General features: G+C 41.2%; 1 protein-coding gene across 2 annotated transcripts in view; it reads right to left on the bottom strand.

The window, feature by feature from the left end:
- The window catches only part of SLC4A1AP (solute carrier family 4 member 1 adaptor protein), a 63638-nt gene that overhangs the window by 25271 nt on the left and 23767 nt on the right, over positions 1 to 14600 (bottom strand). The window contains exons 11-14 of one of the 2 annotated variants that reach the window (XM_026521205.4): positions 13559 to 13645; positions 10079 to 10146; positions 8597 to 8666; positions 5857 to 6197 (exon numbers count right to left, since the gene is read on the bottom strand). In XM_026521205.4, coding sequence (XP_026376990.2) covers positions 6148 to 6197; positions 8597 to 8666; positions 10079 to 10146; positions 13559 to 13645 — 275 coding nt within the window. In that variant the 3' untranslated portion in view covers positions 5857 to 6147. Of the gene's footprint in view, positions 1 to 5856; positions 6198 to 8596; positions 8667 to 10078; positions 10147 to 13558; positions 13646 to 14600 lie in introns of those variants that run through there. The other variant, XM_057309108.1, reaches the window with a different exon arrangement.

Genomic DNA, 14600 nt, shown 5'->3' on the forward strand with positions numbered 1-14600 from the left:
CAGCCAAATGGCTGCCCTTGTTGAAATGGGCATTCCCTGGCCAGCTCAGGGATACCACTGCTGATAAGAGAGAGATCATGGAAGCCAACTCCCACAGAGCAGGGCCTTATACAACACACACAGTCACAGTCCTAAAAATTAAAGGGGACACCATTCAGAGACACAGAGACAAATCAGATGCAGTCCTTGCTCTTAAAAACTCAGAGATGACAAACATAAGCAACTGAAAACTACAAATAAGCAAAGGATCTGGAATCAGAGAAACTCTAGACTTGGTTCCACCATGAACTTGGCATGATAACATCTCTTCTTGTTACCTTTTAAGTCTAACAGGAGATTCAGATTTTAAAAATGGGCATAATATATCGAAACATCAAGTTGTGTATCTTAATTATATACAATTTTTGTCAATTATACCTCAATAAAGATGGGTGGAAACGGGTGTGAAAAAATTGTCTGTAAAAAACCATAAAGCTGTAATATAGTGTGTAAGTACAAAATAGGCAATTCCCAAACTCCTCCACGGAATATTTGCATTACTACTAGAGAATGACTTTCTCAAGGTGAAACGAAGCACCAGCAACAACAGGTTGGGAAGAGATTTAAGGAGCATGATTTGGGTCTTACCAGCATCCCTGACTAACTTGCTGCTCTGGGGTCTTGGGCCCAGGAAGACACTGGTGAACCAAACCAGCCTGCTGCCTATAACTCTTTCAGAATCTTTATTTTCTTCTCTGATTTGTACTCTTTCTTCTGCTTTGAAACATTTTCTTCTTGCTTTCAGCGGAGCGTGGAAATTGACTGCATAGTAATGGGTCTCTACTGCCCTCTCGTGGCCATTCAGACACCACTGCATTGACTTTTGAAGGGGTGTGCGTGACAGCCTGAGGAAACCAGAGCCAACCCTCAAGATCAAGATTTTCCAGGGCCAGCAGAGGACTTATAGCCCAAATTAAAGCCAGCTGCTGGAATCCAGAGATCTTTGATGGGAAGGGGCAGTTCTGCCTGGTTTTGCCCCAAGTAGGACAGGAATCCAGGCCCTCTGCATTAACCCTACTCAAATGGTCAGTTCCTGGATTGTCCAGTCTGTCAGGAGCAAGATCTTGGAAATGAAGGCAAATCTGAGGTATCTCTTCTCTGCCCGGAAGACCCAAGAGTAGAAAGGGCCAGGACCAGAACTTCCAACCCCCACTCACTTAAAGCAACAATAAAACTGAGTCCTCATTTTGTGAACTGGTAGGTGCCATGGGCTAAGGGTGAGGTACAAAATAAGATATATAATTCTTATTCTCAAAAACTCATAAAGCTTACAAATGTAAATAACCCAAGCATACATATAATTAACGGACATAGGGCCATAGGAGTAAGGGCCATCACAGAGGTAAAAAACAAAATGCCACAAGACTGGTGGGGAAGGAGAGATTCATGACGACCGTGGGGATCAGGGTTTTCTGAAGGTAGTGAGATTCAAGCTGGACTTTAAAAAAATGACAGGCATAAGCATACATGAACAAGGAAGACCACAATGATACTAATAATAGCTACACTTGGGGGAGCTGATTATGCATCAAGCATAGCTAAGGGTTTTGTAGGTATCTGTTATTTAATCTCCATAATACTATGAGGCATTATTTTCTCTATTTGATAGACCAGGAAACCGAGGCTTAAGGCCATGTACAGCAAGGCTTGATAGAAAATACAGGAAGAAGTAAAAGCAAAAAGTGTGTTTGGGGCAATAATCTATTATTACTAGAGTATCAGGTACACCTGGTGAGGTGGCAGAAACGAAGGGACAAGGACACATGGGGTATATCATGATCAGAAAGTACAGGAACCCTATAATGAAGGATTTTAAAGCCTCAAATGAATTTAGACCTCACCCTTTGGATACTGAAGAACCTTTGAGATTTCAGAGCACAGGATCATGCTCAGAGATAACTCAGATGTATGGAGGAGAGCATGATGAGGCAGGGACAAGAAGGGAACCCTGTGAAGAGTCATAGGGTGAGGGGAGCTTGGGTCAGGGCAGTGGGCAAGGAAAGAGACGAATCTTAAAACCTTTACATGCAGAAATTGTTAAGACTGACTTGAGGGATGAAGAGAATGAAGCTACCTTTGGTGGAAACCACTGTCCCCTCCCATGCTGAACCCTCTAACCCACCTCATCTTACTGGGGGAAGGGAAACTTCTGGTCTCCCACAGAATGGAAGCCTCAGTCCTACCCTGGACTATGGTTGTGCCAAACCTCTAAGACCAAACAAAGCAGGGCAAAGACTGCTCTAAGACCAGAGAAGAAATCTTGAAAATTGTTCTCAATGCCCACATCAAGTGAGGAATCTCAGGATCAAAGAGCAGCCTGTCACAGAAGAGACCACACCAGTTTAATGCTGTGACCCACTTCCCAAAGGTCAGGGAGAGTTTTATGTCATTTCCCAGCAGTCTGTCAAACCTGGTTGGTCCAAACAGGGTTGGATCAAACCCTGTATGGGAACGCCGCTCCCCTGCCAAGGGCCTGGATTCCTGCTTTTGACTACCTCAGGACTGGGCTGGCTGGCTTCCCTCTGGTTCCCACTTTCAGGAAGCCGGCCACAGCTGCTGGCTACTTGTCACGCCCTATTCGGAAGGTGGCAGCATTTCAATGGTAAAGCAACAGATGCCCAGGCAGTGGCTAACAGCCTCAAAGTTTGTTGGGAATTGTGTCATATTTCCCAAAAGAGCTAACTCCATCTAGTTTCAATGAAGTAGTAACCGGTAAAGGCTTGGGCTACAACGAGACAGTGAGGCTTCGTAATTCCTATCCTAGATTGGGGCAACTCCAGGGAAAATATTTCAGGCAGGCACTCAACAAACATTTAAATGTACCAGGCACTGTGCAAACTCCTTAGAAATTTCCTGAAGCAGACAAAGAGACTTGTTTTAATGTTATATATCCTTGACTTTTTTTCTCCAGAATGCTGCTCGCTGTGACACTTACTTTACCTTTTTCCTCCAATAAATGAGTCCCCATACCAAGAAAAAGTGCTCCTAATACCAAAGAAAGGGCAATCAGCTGTCCAAGACTGGGGTCAGCCTGCAAACTTTCTGCCTGCCTCCTGGTCTTTAAACCTAGGAGGTTTAAAGGGGGGCTGGTGCCCCCTTACTCCTAGGCTCACCTGGTAGAAGACAGCCAACTGTTCGCCAGCCCTCTCTCCCTAGATCCAGACTGCCATATCCAACTGCTTTCCTGACGTCTTTACTTAGATGTCTCAATGGGACACCAAGCTCAACTTGTCCAAAACTGAACTTTTATTCTCCCCTGACTCCACCCCCTCCTCCCACCAATCCATCACTCAGTTTCAGCCATTTCACTTTTCAAGATATTGCTAGGACCCACGTCCCTCTTTGCATTTCGATCTCTACTTAGTGCAAGCTGCCACAATCTCTCACCCAGACTTCTCTGTAGCAGACTTCTAACCTGTCTTCCTGCATCCTCTTGTCCTCTTCCCTCCTTCCTCCACACTGTAATTTTGAGTGTTCTTTTAAAAACCCAAATCTGATCATTCACCATCACTGACACCTCAATGGCTTCCCACTGCTCTTTAAATATAAAGGCAGGGGTGATACAGAACTCCTGGGGAGACCAGGACAGCTGACCAGGGACACCTTGCTTTTAGTTAATTGTTCTTGCTGCAACAGTATTTTTCGTAATGACTAATAACCTTACTTTTCTTTCTGTGAAAAGGAGACTGGATTACCTTGATTTCTGGTAACCATCGAACTGCAACCTCCCAGTTTAGGAGGGGATTATTAGCCCTTTGAACAGAGAATTTCAAACACCCGTGAACTGGGGCACATATTACTTCTTAAAGTTCTTGTAAACACCTTGAGCCAGATGGGACCTTGAAGATGAATTAGCCTAGAGCAGGGGTTGGCCAATGATACCCTGCAAGCCAAATCAAGCCTGCCACCTGTTTTTATAAATATTTACTGGAACACAGCCACGCTCATCCATTTGTGTACTGCCTATGCTGTTTGACCTGCAATGGCAGAGTCAGGTGGCTGTGACAGGGACTGCATGGCTTGCAAAGCCTGAAGTACCCGGCCATTAACGGAAAAGTTTTGCTGACCATGCTGTGGAGGTTGGGCTGCACATTAAAATCACCTGGAGTGCTTTTTAAAAGGGATCACATCAGAGATTCTGATTAAACTGATTTAAGGTAGGATACAAGCATTAAATTGAAAAACTTAACAAATTTCCATAGGTGATTCTAATATGCAGCCACAGTTGAGAATCACTGGTTTCATCCACTCTCCTGTCTAACCAATGAGGAGCAGGCTACAGGTCAGTATTTGTCTCCTGTTTGTAGTGAGTGACACCCACTAATGCCTACAAAGCCCTATCCAGCACATCCCTCTACATTATCTCATTTGATCCTTAGAACAAATCTGAGGTTCAAAGAGCAGGAAGCATTACTGTCCCTGCTTCACACATGACAGAATTGAGGCTCAGGGGATTTAAGTCATGTCCCCAAAGTCTACTATTTGATAAAGAGAGCTAAGACTCCTGCACACATCTTTTCAATCAAGTCCACTGACCACTGAAGTTCATTGTACAAGTGACATATTTATGTTTTATTTTGGCATATGAAGTCCTATTTGCTTTCCGGGTCTCCAAAACACTTAGAAGTCTCCCTAAATAGACGCTGCTCTGTGAGCCCCGAGGATTCCTTAGGAACACCGTGAGGGGAGATGGAGAGCATGCATGTGGGGTGTACCTGTTGATCCCATTTCTGTGCCCACACTTAAGCCAGAGTAGATATATTTGTACCTGTTTAAACCTAAGGATCCCACATACAATTTTGTTTGAATTAAGAGTTCCACCTTTGAGGACCACTGACATGGCTTGGACCTTTGCTGTTTCAATCCAAGATGGCATGGTCACTCTACCCCCAAATTCCTGTCACTTCTTACATCAAGTTCTTCCCTGTTGGTCTAAATCAAGTCCAAAATATTAGTTTCTCATAATACCAATATTGATATTGTTTTTTTGAGAAATGAAGGGCATCACTTTCAGCAGACCAGACTGCCCACATCTGTCTGGGAAACTCAAGTTTCTCATTACCGCTCCCCACCTACTTCATGCATACAATATAATGAAGAAAAATACAAACATATACCGTATAAAAAAAGAAAACATCACCCTCATCCACACTCTTGCTGGGCCACAACACTTCTCCTGCCTGCTCATTGGGTCTGCCTCCAGCCTAATCCACAAGCTCTCCACCTTGCTTCCACTCTTAGGCTTTCATTCCCTGTGGAAGTGAGGCATCCGTTAATGTTTGGGGGGGAAGAGGGTGCAATGGGGGAGATGAGACATCTTCTCAAATTTCTTTGTGTTTCCAGAAAGGAAAAACTTTTATTCTCCTCTCCACAGAAGTGAGAAGCTCTACCCTGGGCAGAACACATCCAGCTTTTCATTCTATGACCCTATTTGCACCTTTCCACAGGAGGAGTGACTGATCTGACTGGTCAGAGTCTAGGACATTCAAAAGACTGAGTTTTTATCAGGACTGGTGTCTGAGTGCACAAGGTGTACTATGGTCCTGAACTTTGTCCTGATAAATCAGGGTCCGTTCTCAAACCTGGCAGGAGGATTATACTGGGAAGGAGCAGGAAGGCCCCACTCTGTATCTACTTTTAGTTCCAGGAATGACAGGGACACCCAGGGTCACCCTATGGCATGACCTCATATTCCAACACTTATTTGAGGAGGCCGTATCAGTGAAGCCTACAGTCTAACTACCAGAAGCACCCTATTCCTCAGGAGAAGCAGAGTCCCTAAAGCTTCATGAAAGACATTGTGGCCTTAAGCAAACATGAGACATCTTCACCTCTTTTAATAGAGTCATGTCTATCATTTTACCAATTCTCAAAATATATGGTTTCTTTTTACATACATTCACAAATACTTTTAAACATAAATGCCAAATTCAAGAGAATCAAATGAGTAGATAAATTTAGGGAGCCATAAGAATGGAAGAAAAGGCCAGTCACCAGATTTTACAAAAGATCACCTGAACTCCTTCTCTGGACATTCAACTTGATATAGGACCCTACATATCCCATGTCACATGGTCCACAAGGTCTTCCTTTAGGATTCTGAAGCAGTCAATAGCCATACTTGTCATTCAGATGGGTCCTGCCATCTCCACTTTGGCCTAGATCAGAGTATAAAGAAAGAAACACATTCACTTTTCCAAAGTCAAGAGGGAAAAGATACCCAGACATTAGTAGGCTAAAAAGTAAAAAGAACAGACAAAAGAGGTTTCTACTATTCTAGAACGCCACCTTTTTGTATACAATATCTACCCTTATATTTCCTAGCCAATAAAAAGCAAACATTTCCAGTAACAAAATTTCTATTAACTACTAGTATATTAGAAACCTGATCCATAGAAAAAGCAACCTGTGATGAGCATATGGGGAACAAGCATCTCATACATTGCCTTAAGAATGTATGTATGAACATAGGGGCGCCTGGGTGGCGCAGTCGTTAAAAGCGTCTGCCTTCAGCTCAGGGCGTGATCCCGGCGTACCGGGATCGAGTCCCGCATCGGGCTCCTCCGCTATGAGCCTGCTTCTTCCTCTCCCACTCCCCTTGCTGTGTTCCCTCTCTCGCTGGCTGTCTCTCTGTCACATAAATAAATAAAATCTTTAAAAAAAAAAAAAAAAAAAAAAAAAAAGAATGTATGTATGAACATAAGCTGTACCCTCCCTATAGAATACAATTTATAATGTCTTAAAAATGTGGGGCGCCTGGGTGGCGCAGTCGTTAAAGCGTCTGCCTTCGGCTCAGGGCGTGATCCCGGCGTTCCGGGATCGAGTCCCACATCGGGCTCCTCCGCTGGGAGCCTGCTTCTTCCTCTCTCACTCCCCTGCTGTGTTCCCTCTCTCACTGGCTGTCTCTCTGTCACATAAATAAATAAAATCTTTAAAAAAAAAAAAAAAAAAAAAAAAAAAATGTTTATAGCCTTTGATCCAGCGTGTTAACTTTTATGATTTTTTCTACATATGCACCTCTACACTTGCAAAAGTATGTATGTGAGAGGTTACTTACTACAGAGGTTTTTTTTTAATTCAATTAATTAACATATGATGTATTATTAGTTTCAGAAGTAGAGGTCAGTGATTCATCAATCTTATGTAACACCCAGTGCTCATTACAACACATGTTCTCCTTAATGTCTATCACCCAGTTACCCCAGCTCCCAAACCCTCCCCTCCATGCAGAGTTGTTTGAAATGGCAAAACTGGAAACACAGCAAATATTCACTGAGGGAACTGAATAAATAAGTAAAGGTATTATCTAGACCATAAAAAAGAACTATGCTACAAAGGAAGAGAAGAAGGGAGGAAGGGAGGAATCTATGAATAGCTATGGAAGGATAGCCATATAGTGTTAAGTGAAAAACAGCAAGGTATAGAATATGCTTCTATTTGTGTAAAAACAGTGGTGAAATATTATGTATTTAACTGCTCACACAAGCATTTTATGTGACATACATAAGAAGTCACAAGAAAGTGATATTTGGCTGGCTTTAGAGGAAAACACCAAAGTAGCTGAGGCAGAGCCAGTAGGTGTGTTTATATAACTTTAAAGAAAATTTAAGAGACATGCAGAAGAAAAAAATATAATGAATCTCCATGTACCCATCACCCAGCTAAAACAATTATCAATATGTGACAAGTCCTGCTTTATCTATTACCCCCTCCACGCTCCCTCATCCTCAACCTCTACAGGATTATCTTAAGGTACATCCCAGATATTCCATCTGTGAACACTTCTGTACACAGTTCTAGAAGATAAGAACTTTTTCTAAAGAACATAACATCATCTACACTTTAAAATAATTAATAATTTCCTAGTAACACTGCATATCTGGCTAGTGTTCAAAATTATCTGACTGGTATATAATTTTTTTAATAGTTGTTTGTTCAAAAAGGAGTCAAGCAGAATCCACAAATTATATTTGGTCGATATGTCTCTTTAGATCTTTCACTCTACCTGTTCCCCTAAAAGGGAGAACTTTCCCACTACTTACTTTTTTTTCTTTAAAGAATTTTTTTAAAAATAGATTATTTATTTATTTGAGAGAGAAAGAGAGCACGAGCAGGGGAAGCAGTAGAGGGAGAGGGAGAAGCAGACTCCCCACTGAGCAGGGAGCCAGACGTGGGGCTCGATCCCAGGACCCTGAGATCATGACCTGAGCCAAAGTTAGATGCTTAGCCAACTAAGCCACCCAGGCGACCCTAATTATTTTAGAGAGAAAGAGATCGCATGAGCGAATGGGAGGGAGGGGCAAAGGGAAAGAGAATCCCAAGCAGACTCTGCACTGACCAAGGAGCCCAACATGGGCCTGGATTTCATGACCCTGAGATCACAACCTGAGCCAAAATCAAGTGTTGGACACTTAACCGACTGTACTACCCAGGTGTCCCATCCCACTATATACTCTTATAAAAACTTTCTTATTTTGAACCTTAAACATACATTACCTATTCAGAAATATAAATAAATAAGTCTTAGAAGAGAAGAAAAGTAATAAAAACAATCTACCTTCAGGGGGGACCCATACACAGTAGTCTGGGTCATCTTCTGGATATTTGGAAGAAAGTGCTGCTGGAAGCTGCAAAGAAAAGATAGGTTATTTTACCCAAAAGAATTTTAACTCTAAGAATTATTGTCCCTATGCCCGTCAACAAATAAAAACTAAGAGAGAAAAGCTTCCATTAATTACCTTGACATAAGTAACCAAAAAATGGGGGAATACTCTCTTTCTGAACCTTGACTTTTTCCCGTAAAGCCTCAACAAGCTGATTTTCAGCCAGTGAGACAGAAGTGATGTTTTCTAAAAGGGATTGTTAACAGAGGTATGAGTTCTAATGGTATAAACCCCAGAGAGGGAAATTTGGCATTTGTCTTTTGATCTAGGTGCAGAAAAGAGTTAACAGGGCAAGCCTGACTGCTATCTTTTGAAAGGCCTGTTTACAAGGTTGGCCCTCACCTGGTATCTGGGGACTTGGATTTCAGGAGGGTTCCTACTACCCTGATAAAAGTGCCTCGCTGTGCCTAAACTGTCTATAAAAACAATATGGTTCATGCTGAACATCTACTTTCCTTCTGGGAGAATGGATTTGAGTGCATACCAGGCAGGAGGTGGCTGTGTGAACAGTCCCCAATAAAAATCCTGGGCACTGAGTCTATAGTGAGCCTCCCTGGTTAGCAACATTTCATAAGATGTGACAACTCATTGCGAGGGGAATTAAACACATCCTGTGTGACTCCAATGAAAAAGGACTCTTGGAAGCTTATGCCTGGTTTTCTTAGACTTTGCCCCATGTGCCTTTTCCCTTTGCAGACTGTACTTGGCATTCTTTTATTCCAGTACATCATAGCTGTGAATACAACCACATGCTGAGTCCTGTGAGGCCTCCTATGAATTACCTAGCCTGAGGGTCTTAAGGACCTCCTGACATAACCTAGCAATCCCACTTTTGGGAATTACTGTATCCACAAAAAATTATGTATACACGAGATTATTCATTATAACACTGTTATAATAAAAGACTAGAAACAACCCAAGTGTCCACTTATAGGGAACTGGTTAAGTAGAGTACGTCCATACAGTAGGAAGCTCTTGGTATACTGATACACAGTCATTTCCACAATAGGTTAAAAAAATAAATCCTGACATAGAGTGCATTACATTCTACCTTCTGTGTAATAAAAATAGTCAAATAAGAATGTATTATTCAAATGTCTTTGTATGGCATAAAAGGATATGAACAAAGATTCAGAAATTAATCAAAGAAGTATATGCAGAGTTATAGGGAATGGTGTGGATGGAGACAAGAATAGAGAATTCAAAACATAAAAATTCAAAAATAAGAAAGCCCAGACTTCTAGAAGAGGGAGTATTAGGTCGCTGGGAACTCTGCTAAAGACAATCCCTAAAAATTCATTCTTCTGAATGTGGTCCATGACAAGGGGATTCACTTTTACTTCTAGAGAGGTGAAGATTATGGCTAAAGTACTTACTTTGCCTAGACCAGGAGCTTTCTTTTTCTTCAATTCATCTCTGTTTTTCTCATATTCAGTCTTTGATGCTAATTTGAGAAAAAGAAAAACAAGAGGCAATAGCTATTTCAGAATAAGTAAAATAGAAAAAAAATTCCTCTTAGACCCCATCAAAAAGGAGAATTACAGACCGATTTCCCTAATGAATATGGACGCCAAAATCCTCAACAAGATCCTTGCTAATAGAATCCAACAGTACATTAAAAGGATTATCCATCATGACCAAGTGGGATTCATACCTGGGATGCGTGGTTCAACATTCGCAAATCGATCAGCGTGATACATCATATCAACAAGAAAAGACTCAGGAACCATATGATCCTCTCAATTGATGCAGAAAAAGCATTTGACAAAATACAGCATCTTTTCCTGATTAAAACCCTTCAGAGTGTAGGAATAGAGGGTACATTTCTCAATCTCATAAAAGCCATCTATGAAAAGCCTACAGCAAATATTATTCTCAATGGGGAAAAGCTGGAAGCCTTTCCCTTAAGATCAGGAACACGACAAGGATGCCCACTCTCGCCACTATTATTCAACATAGTACTAGAAGTCCTTGCAACAGCAATCAGCAAAAAAGGGATCAAAGGTATCCAAATCGGCAGAGAAGAAGTCAAAATGTCTCTCTTCGCAGATGACATGATACTCTATATGGAAAACCCAAAAGAATCCACTCCCAAACTATTAGAAGTTATAGAGCAATTCAGTAATGTGGCGGGATACAAAATCAATACTCAGAAATCAGTTGCATTTCTATACACGAATAACGAGACTGAAGAAAGAGAAATTAGGGAATCCATCCCATTTACAATAGCACCAAAAACCATACGTTACCTTGGAATTAACTTAACCAGAGACGTAAAGGACCTATATTCTAGAAACTATAAATCACTCTTGAAAGACATTGAGGAAGACATAAAAAGATGGAAAAATATTCCATGCTCATGGATCGGAAGAATTAACATAGTTAAAATGTCCATGCTACCCAGAGCAATCTACACTTTCAATGCTATCCCGATCAAAATACCGAGGACATTTTTCAAAGAACTGGAACAAATAGTCCTTAAATTTGTATGGAAACAGAAAAGGCCCCGAATCTCCAAGGAACTGTTGAAAAGGAAAAACAAAGCTGGGGACATCACAATGCCGGATTTCGAGCTGTACTACAAAGCTGGGATCACAAAGACAGCATGGTACTGGCACAAAAACAGACACATAGCCAATGGAACAGAATAGAGAACCCAGAAATGGACCCTCGGCTCTTTGGGCAACTAATATTTGATAAAGCAGGAAAAAACATCTGGTGGGAAAAAGACAGTCTCTTCAATAAATGGTGCTGGGAAAATTGGACAGCTACATGCAAAAGAATGAAACTTGACCACTCTCTCACACCATACACAAAAATAAACTCCGAATGGATGAAAGACCTCGATGTGATACAGGAATCCATCAAAATTCTAGAGGAGAACATAGGCAGCAACCTCTATGACATCGGCCAAAGCAACCTTTTTCATGACACATCCCCAAAGGCAAGAGAAACAAAAGATAAAATGAACTTATGGGACTTCATCAAGATAAAAAGCTTCTGCACAGCCAAGGAAACAGTCAAAAAAACTAAGAGGAAGCCCACGGAATGGGAGAATATATTTGCAAATGACACTACAGATAAAGGACTGGTATCCAAGATCTACAAAGAACTTCTCAAACTCAATACACGAGAAACAAATAAACAAATCAAAAAATGGGCAGAAGATATGAACAGACACTTTTCCAATGAAGACATACAAATGGCTAACAGACACATGAAAAAATGTTCAAAATCATTAGCCATCAGGGAAATTCAAATCAAAACCACACTAAGATACCACCTTACGCCAGTTAGAATGGCAAAAATAGACAAGGCAAGAAACAACAATTGTTAGAGAGGATGTAGAGAAAGGGGATCCCTCCTACATTGTTGGTGGGAATGCAAGTTGGTACAGCCACTCTGGAAAACAGTGTGGAGGTCCCTTAAAAAGTTAAAAATTGAGCTACCCTATGACCCAGCCATTGCACTACTGGGTGTTTACCCCAAAGATACAGACGTAGTGAAGAGAAGGGCCATATGCAGCAATGTCCACAATAGCTAAATTGTGGAAGGAGCCGAGATGCTCTTCAACAGATGACTGGATTAAGAAGTTGTGGTCCACATATACAATGGAATATTACTCAGCTATCAGAAAGAACGAGTTCTCAACATTTGCTGCAACATGGACGGCACTGGAGGAGATAATGCTAAGTGAAATAAGTCAAGCAGAGAAAGACAACTATCATATGATTTCTCTCATCTATGGAACATAAGAACTAGGATGATCGGTAGGGGAAGAAAGGGATAAAGAAAGAGGGGGTAATCAGAAGGGGGAATGAAACATGAGAGACTATGGACTATGAGAAACAAACTGAGGGCCTCAGAGGGGAGGGGGGTGGGGGAATGGGATAGACCGGTGATGGGTAGTAAGGAGGGCACGTATTGCATGGTGCACTGGGTGTTATACACAACTAATGAATCATCGGGCCTTACATCGGAAACCGGGGATGTACTGTATGGTGACTAACATAATATAATAAAAAATCATTAATTAAATTAAAAAAAAAAAAGAAAAAAATTCCTCTTAAGAGATCATTATAAAAACTGAAAACACATAACAATCAAATTCTCAAAAATTCTTTCTACTATAAAGACGATTTTAAGAGAATTTTCTCTCTGCTATAACGCAGTTTTCAAATTGTAAGGCTGTTGTACAAGCTTGAATATAATCACACCATTTAAAAAGGGAAAGGAAAATGGGGCTGATTTTACTATTCTACGGTTCAACTATTACAGTTAAAACTGTAGCAAACCAGTCCTTTTTTTCTTTCCCCAAGATTATTTATTTGAGAGACAGAGAGAGAGAATCTCCAACAGACTCTGTGCTGAACGTGGAGCCCAACAGGGGGCTTGATCCCTCAACCCATGAGATCATGACCTGAGTTGAAACCAAGAGTCATTCACTCAACCAACTAAGCCACCCAGGTGCCCCAAAACCAGTCCTTTCAATAGGTCAACCTTTCAACCAATTTATTTTAATAGTTTTGGAATTACTCCCATGATAGGCAGACTCATCTCTGGGAGATGAAAAGTTGTGGAGGGCTTTGCATGGAAGCGCAAAGGCAGCAGGAATTTTGTAGGTCAGGGAGACGGAACACCAGGAGGCAGAAAAGGAATAAAGAAAGGCAAATGGGGTGGCACCAAACATAACCTCTCAGGTATTCCAGTTCCGTCCAGGGCCCTGGCAGGAGCATCTCCCCAGTGTCTGAAAGGCCATGCTCTGTGCTGCTTCAGCTCAGCTGCCAGCCCCTCCTCTCTGACACCAGCTGGCTGCTTGTGTGCAGGGCAGCAATGGAGTCGGCGCCACTACTTGCCTGAGGGCTCCTCACGTGATGCGGCTGTTTCACTAATCTCTTGATAATCTTTACTCTGCTCCACTTGGCTGAGTTGAGACATGTTTTCTATAAAATGCAGAACCAGAACATATTGTTATTATTTAATTCATAGTGGGGAACCAAGAAAACAAAAACAAAAGCAAGAAAAGCTAAGTAAATACATAATCATCCACCTTTACTATCATTAGCTTCAATAACCTTAGATTCTCAAAAAAATGTGCCTCCATATGTTTAACAGAGAAATCAATTTTCCACTTTAAAAACTGGCCATCTCTGAGGTAAAACTTTTCAGCACTACTTGCCAAAAGCCTTAAAAATGTACATAATCCTTGGCCTAGATATTCTATTTCCAGGAACATATTCAAAGAAAATAATCAGAGATGAGTACCAAGATTTATTATATATACAGTATGTTTAGAACAGCAAAAATTAAAAATTAAGTACAGATCTAACAATAGGGAGTTGTTTAAATTATGGCAGAAGCATGTGATGGATCACTATGCTCCTTTTTTTTTTTTTTTTTTTAAAGATTTTATTTATTTATTTGACAGAGAGAGAGACAGCCAGCGAGAGAGGGAACACAAGCAGTGGGAGAGGAAGAAGCAGGCTCATAGTGGAGGAGCCTGATGTGGGGCTCGATCCCATAACGCTGGGATCACGCCCTGAGCCGAAGGCAGACGCTTAACCGCTGTGCCACCCAGGCGCCCCCACTATGCTCCTTTCTGACTCCACATTTCAAAAGAATATTTTAAGATCCAGAAAAAATAGGTTATAAAATAGCATGTACAATACTTTCCTAACATTGAAAAAAAAAAAGAGGCCTAGAGTAATCCCTAATCAGCTGCAGATTTACCCATTAATGTATCTTTAACAAATTTTAAAATCTATTTTTACACACACACATTTATCCTTTGGTCCCTTACACAAAAAAATATAATACTTATTGCTCGCCCTCCTACTAACCTGTTTATATGCCACCTTCACAATGTATGGATCAAAGATTGGACTCATTAAAAAAAAG

The sequence above is a fragment of the Ursus arctos genome, unplaced genomic scaffold, assembly GCF_023065955.2.
Source record: "Ursus arctos isolate Adak ecotype North America unplaced genomic scaffold, UrsArc2.0 scaffold_8, whole genome shotgun sequence".
NCBI lineage: Eukaryota > Metazoa > Chordata > Mammalia > Carnivora > Ursidae > Ursus > Ursus arctos.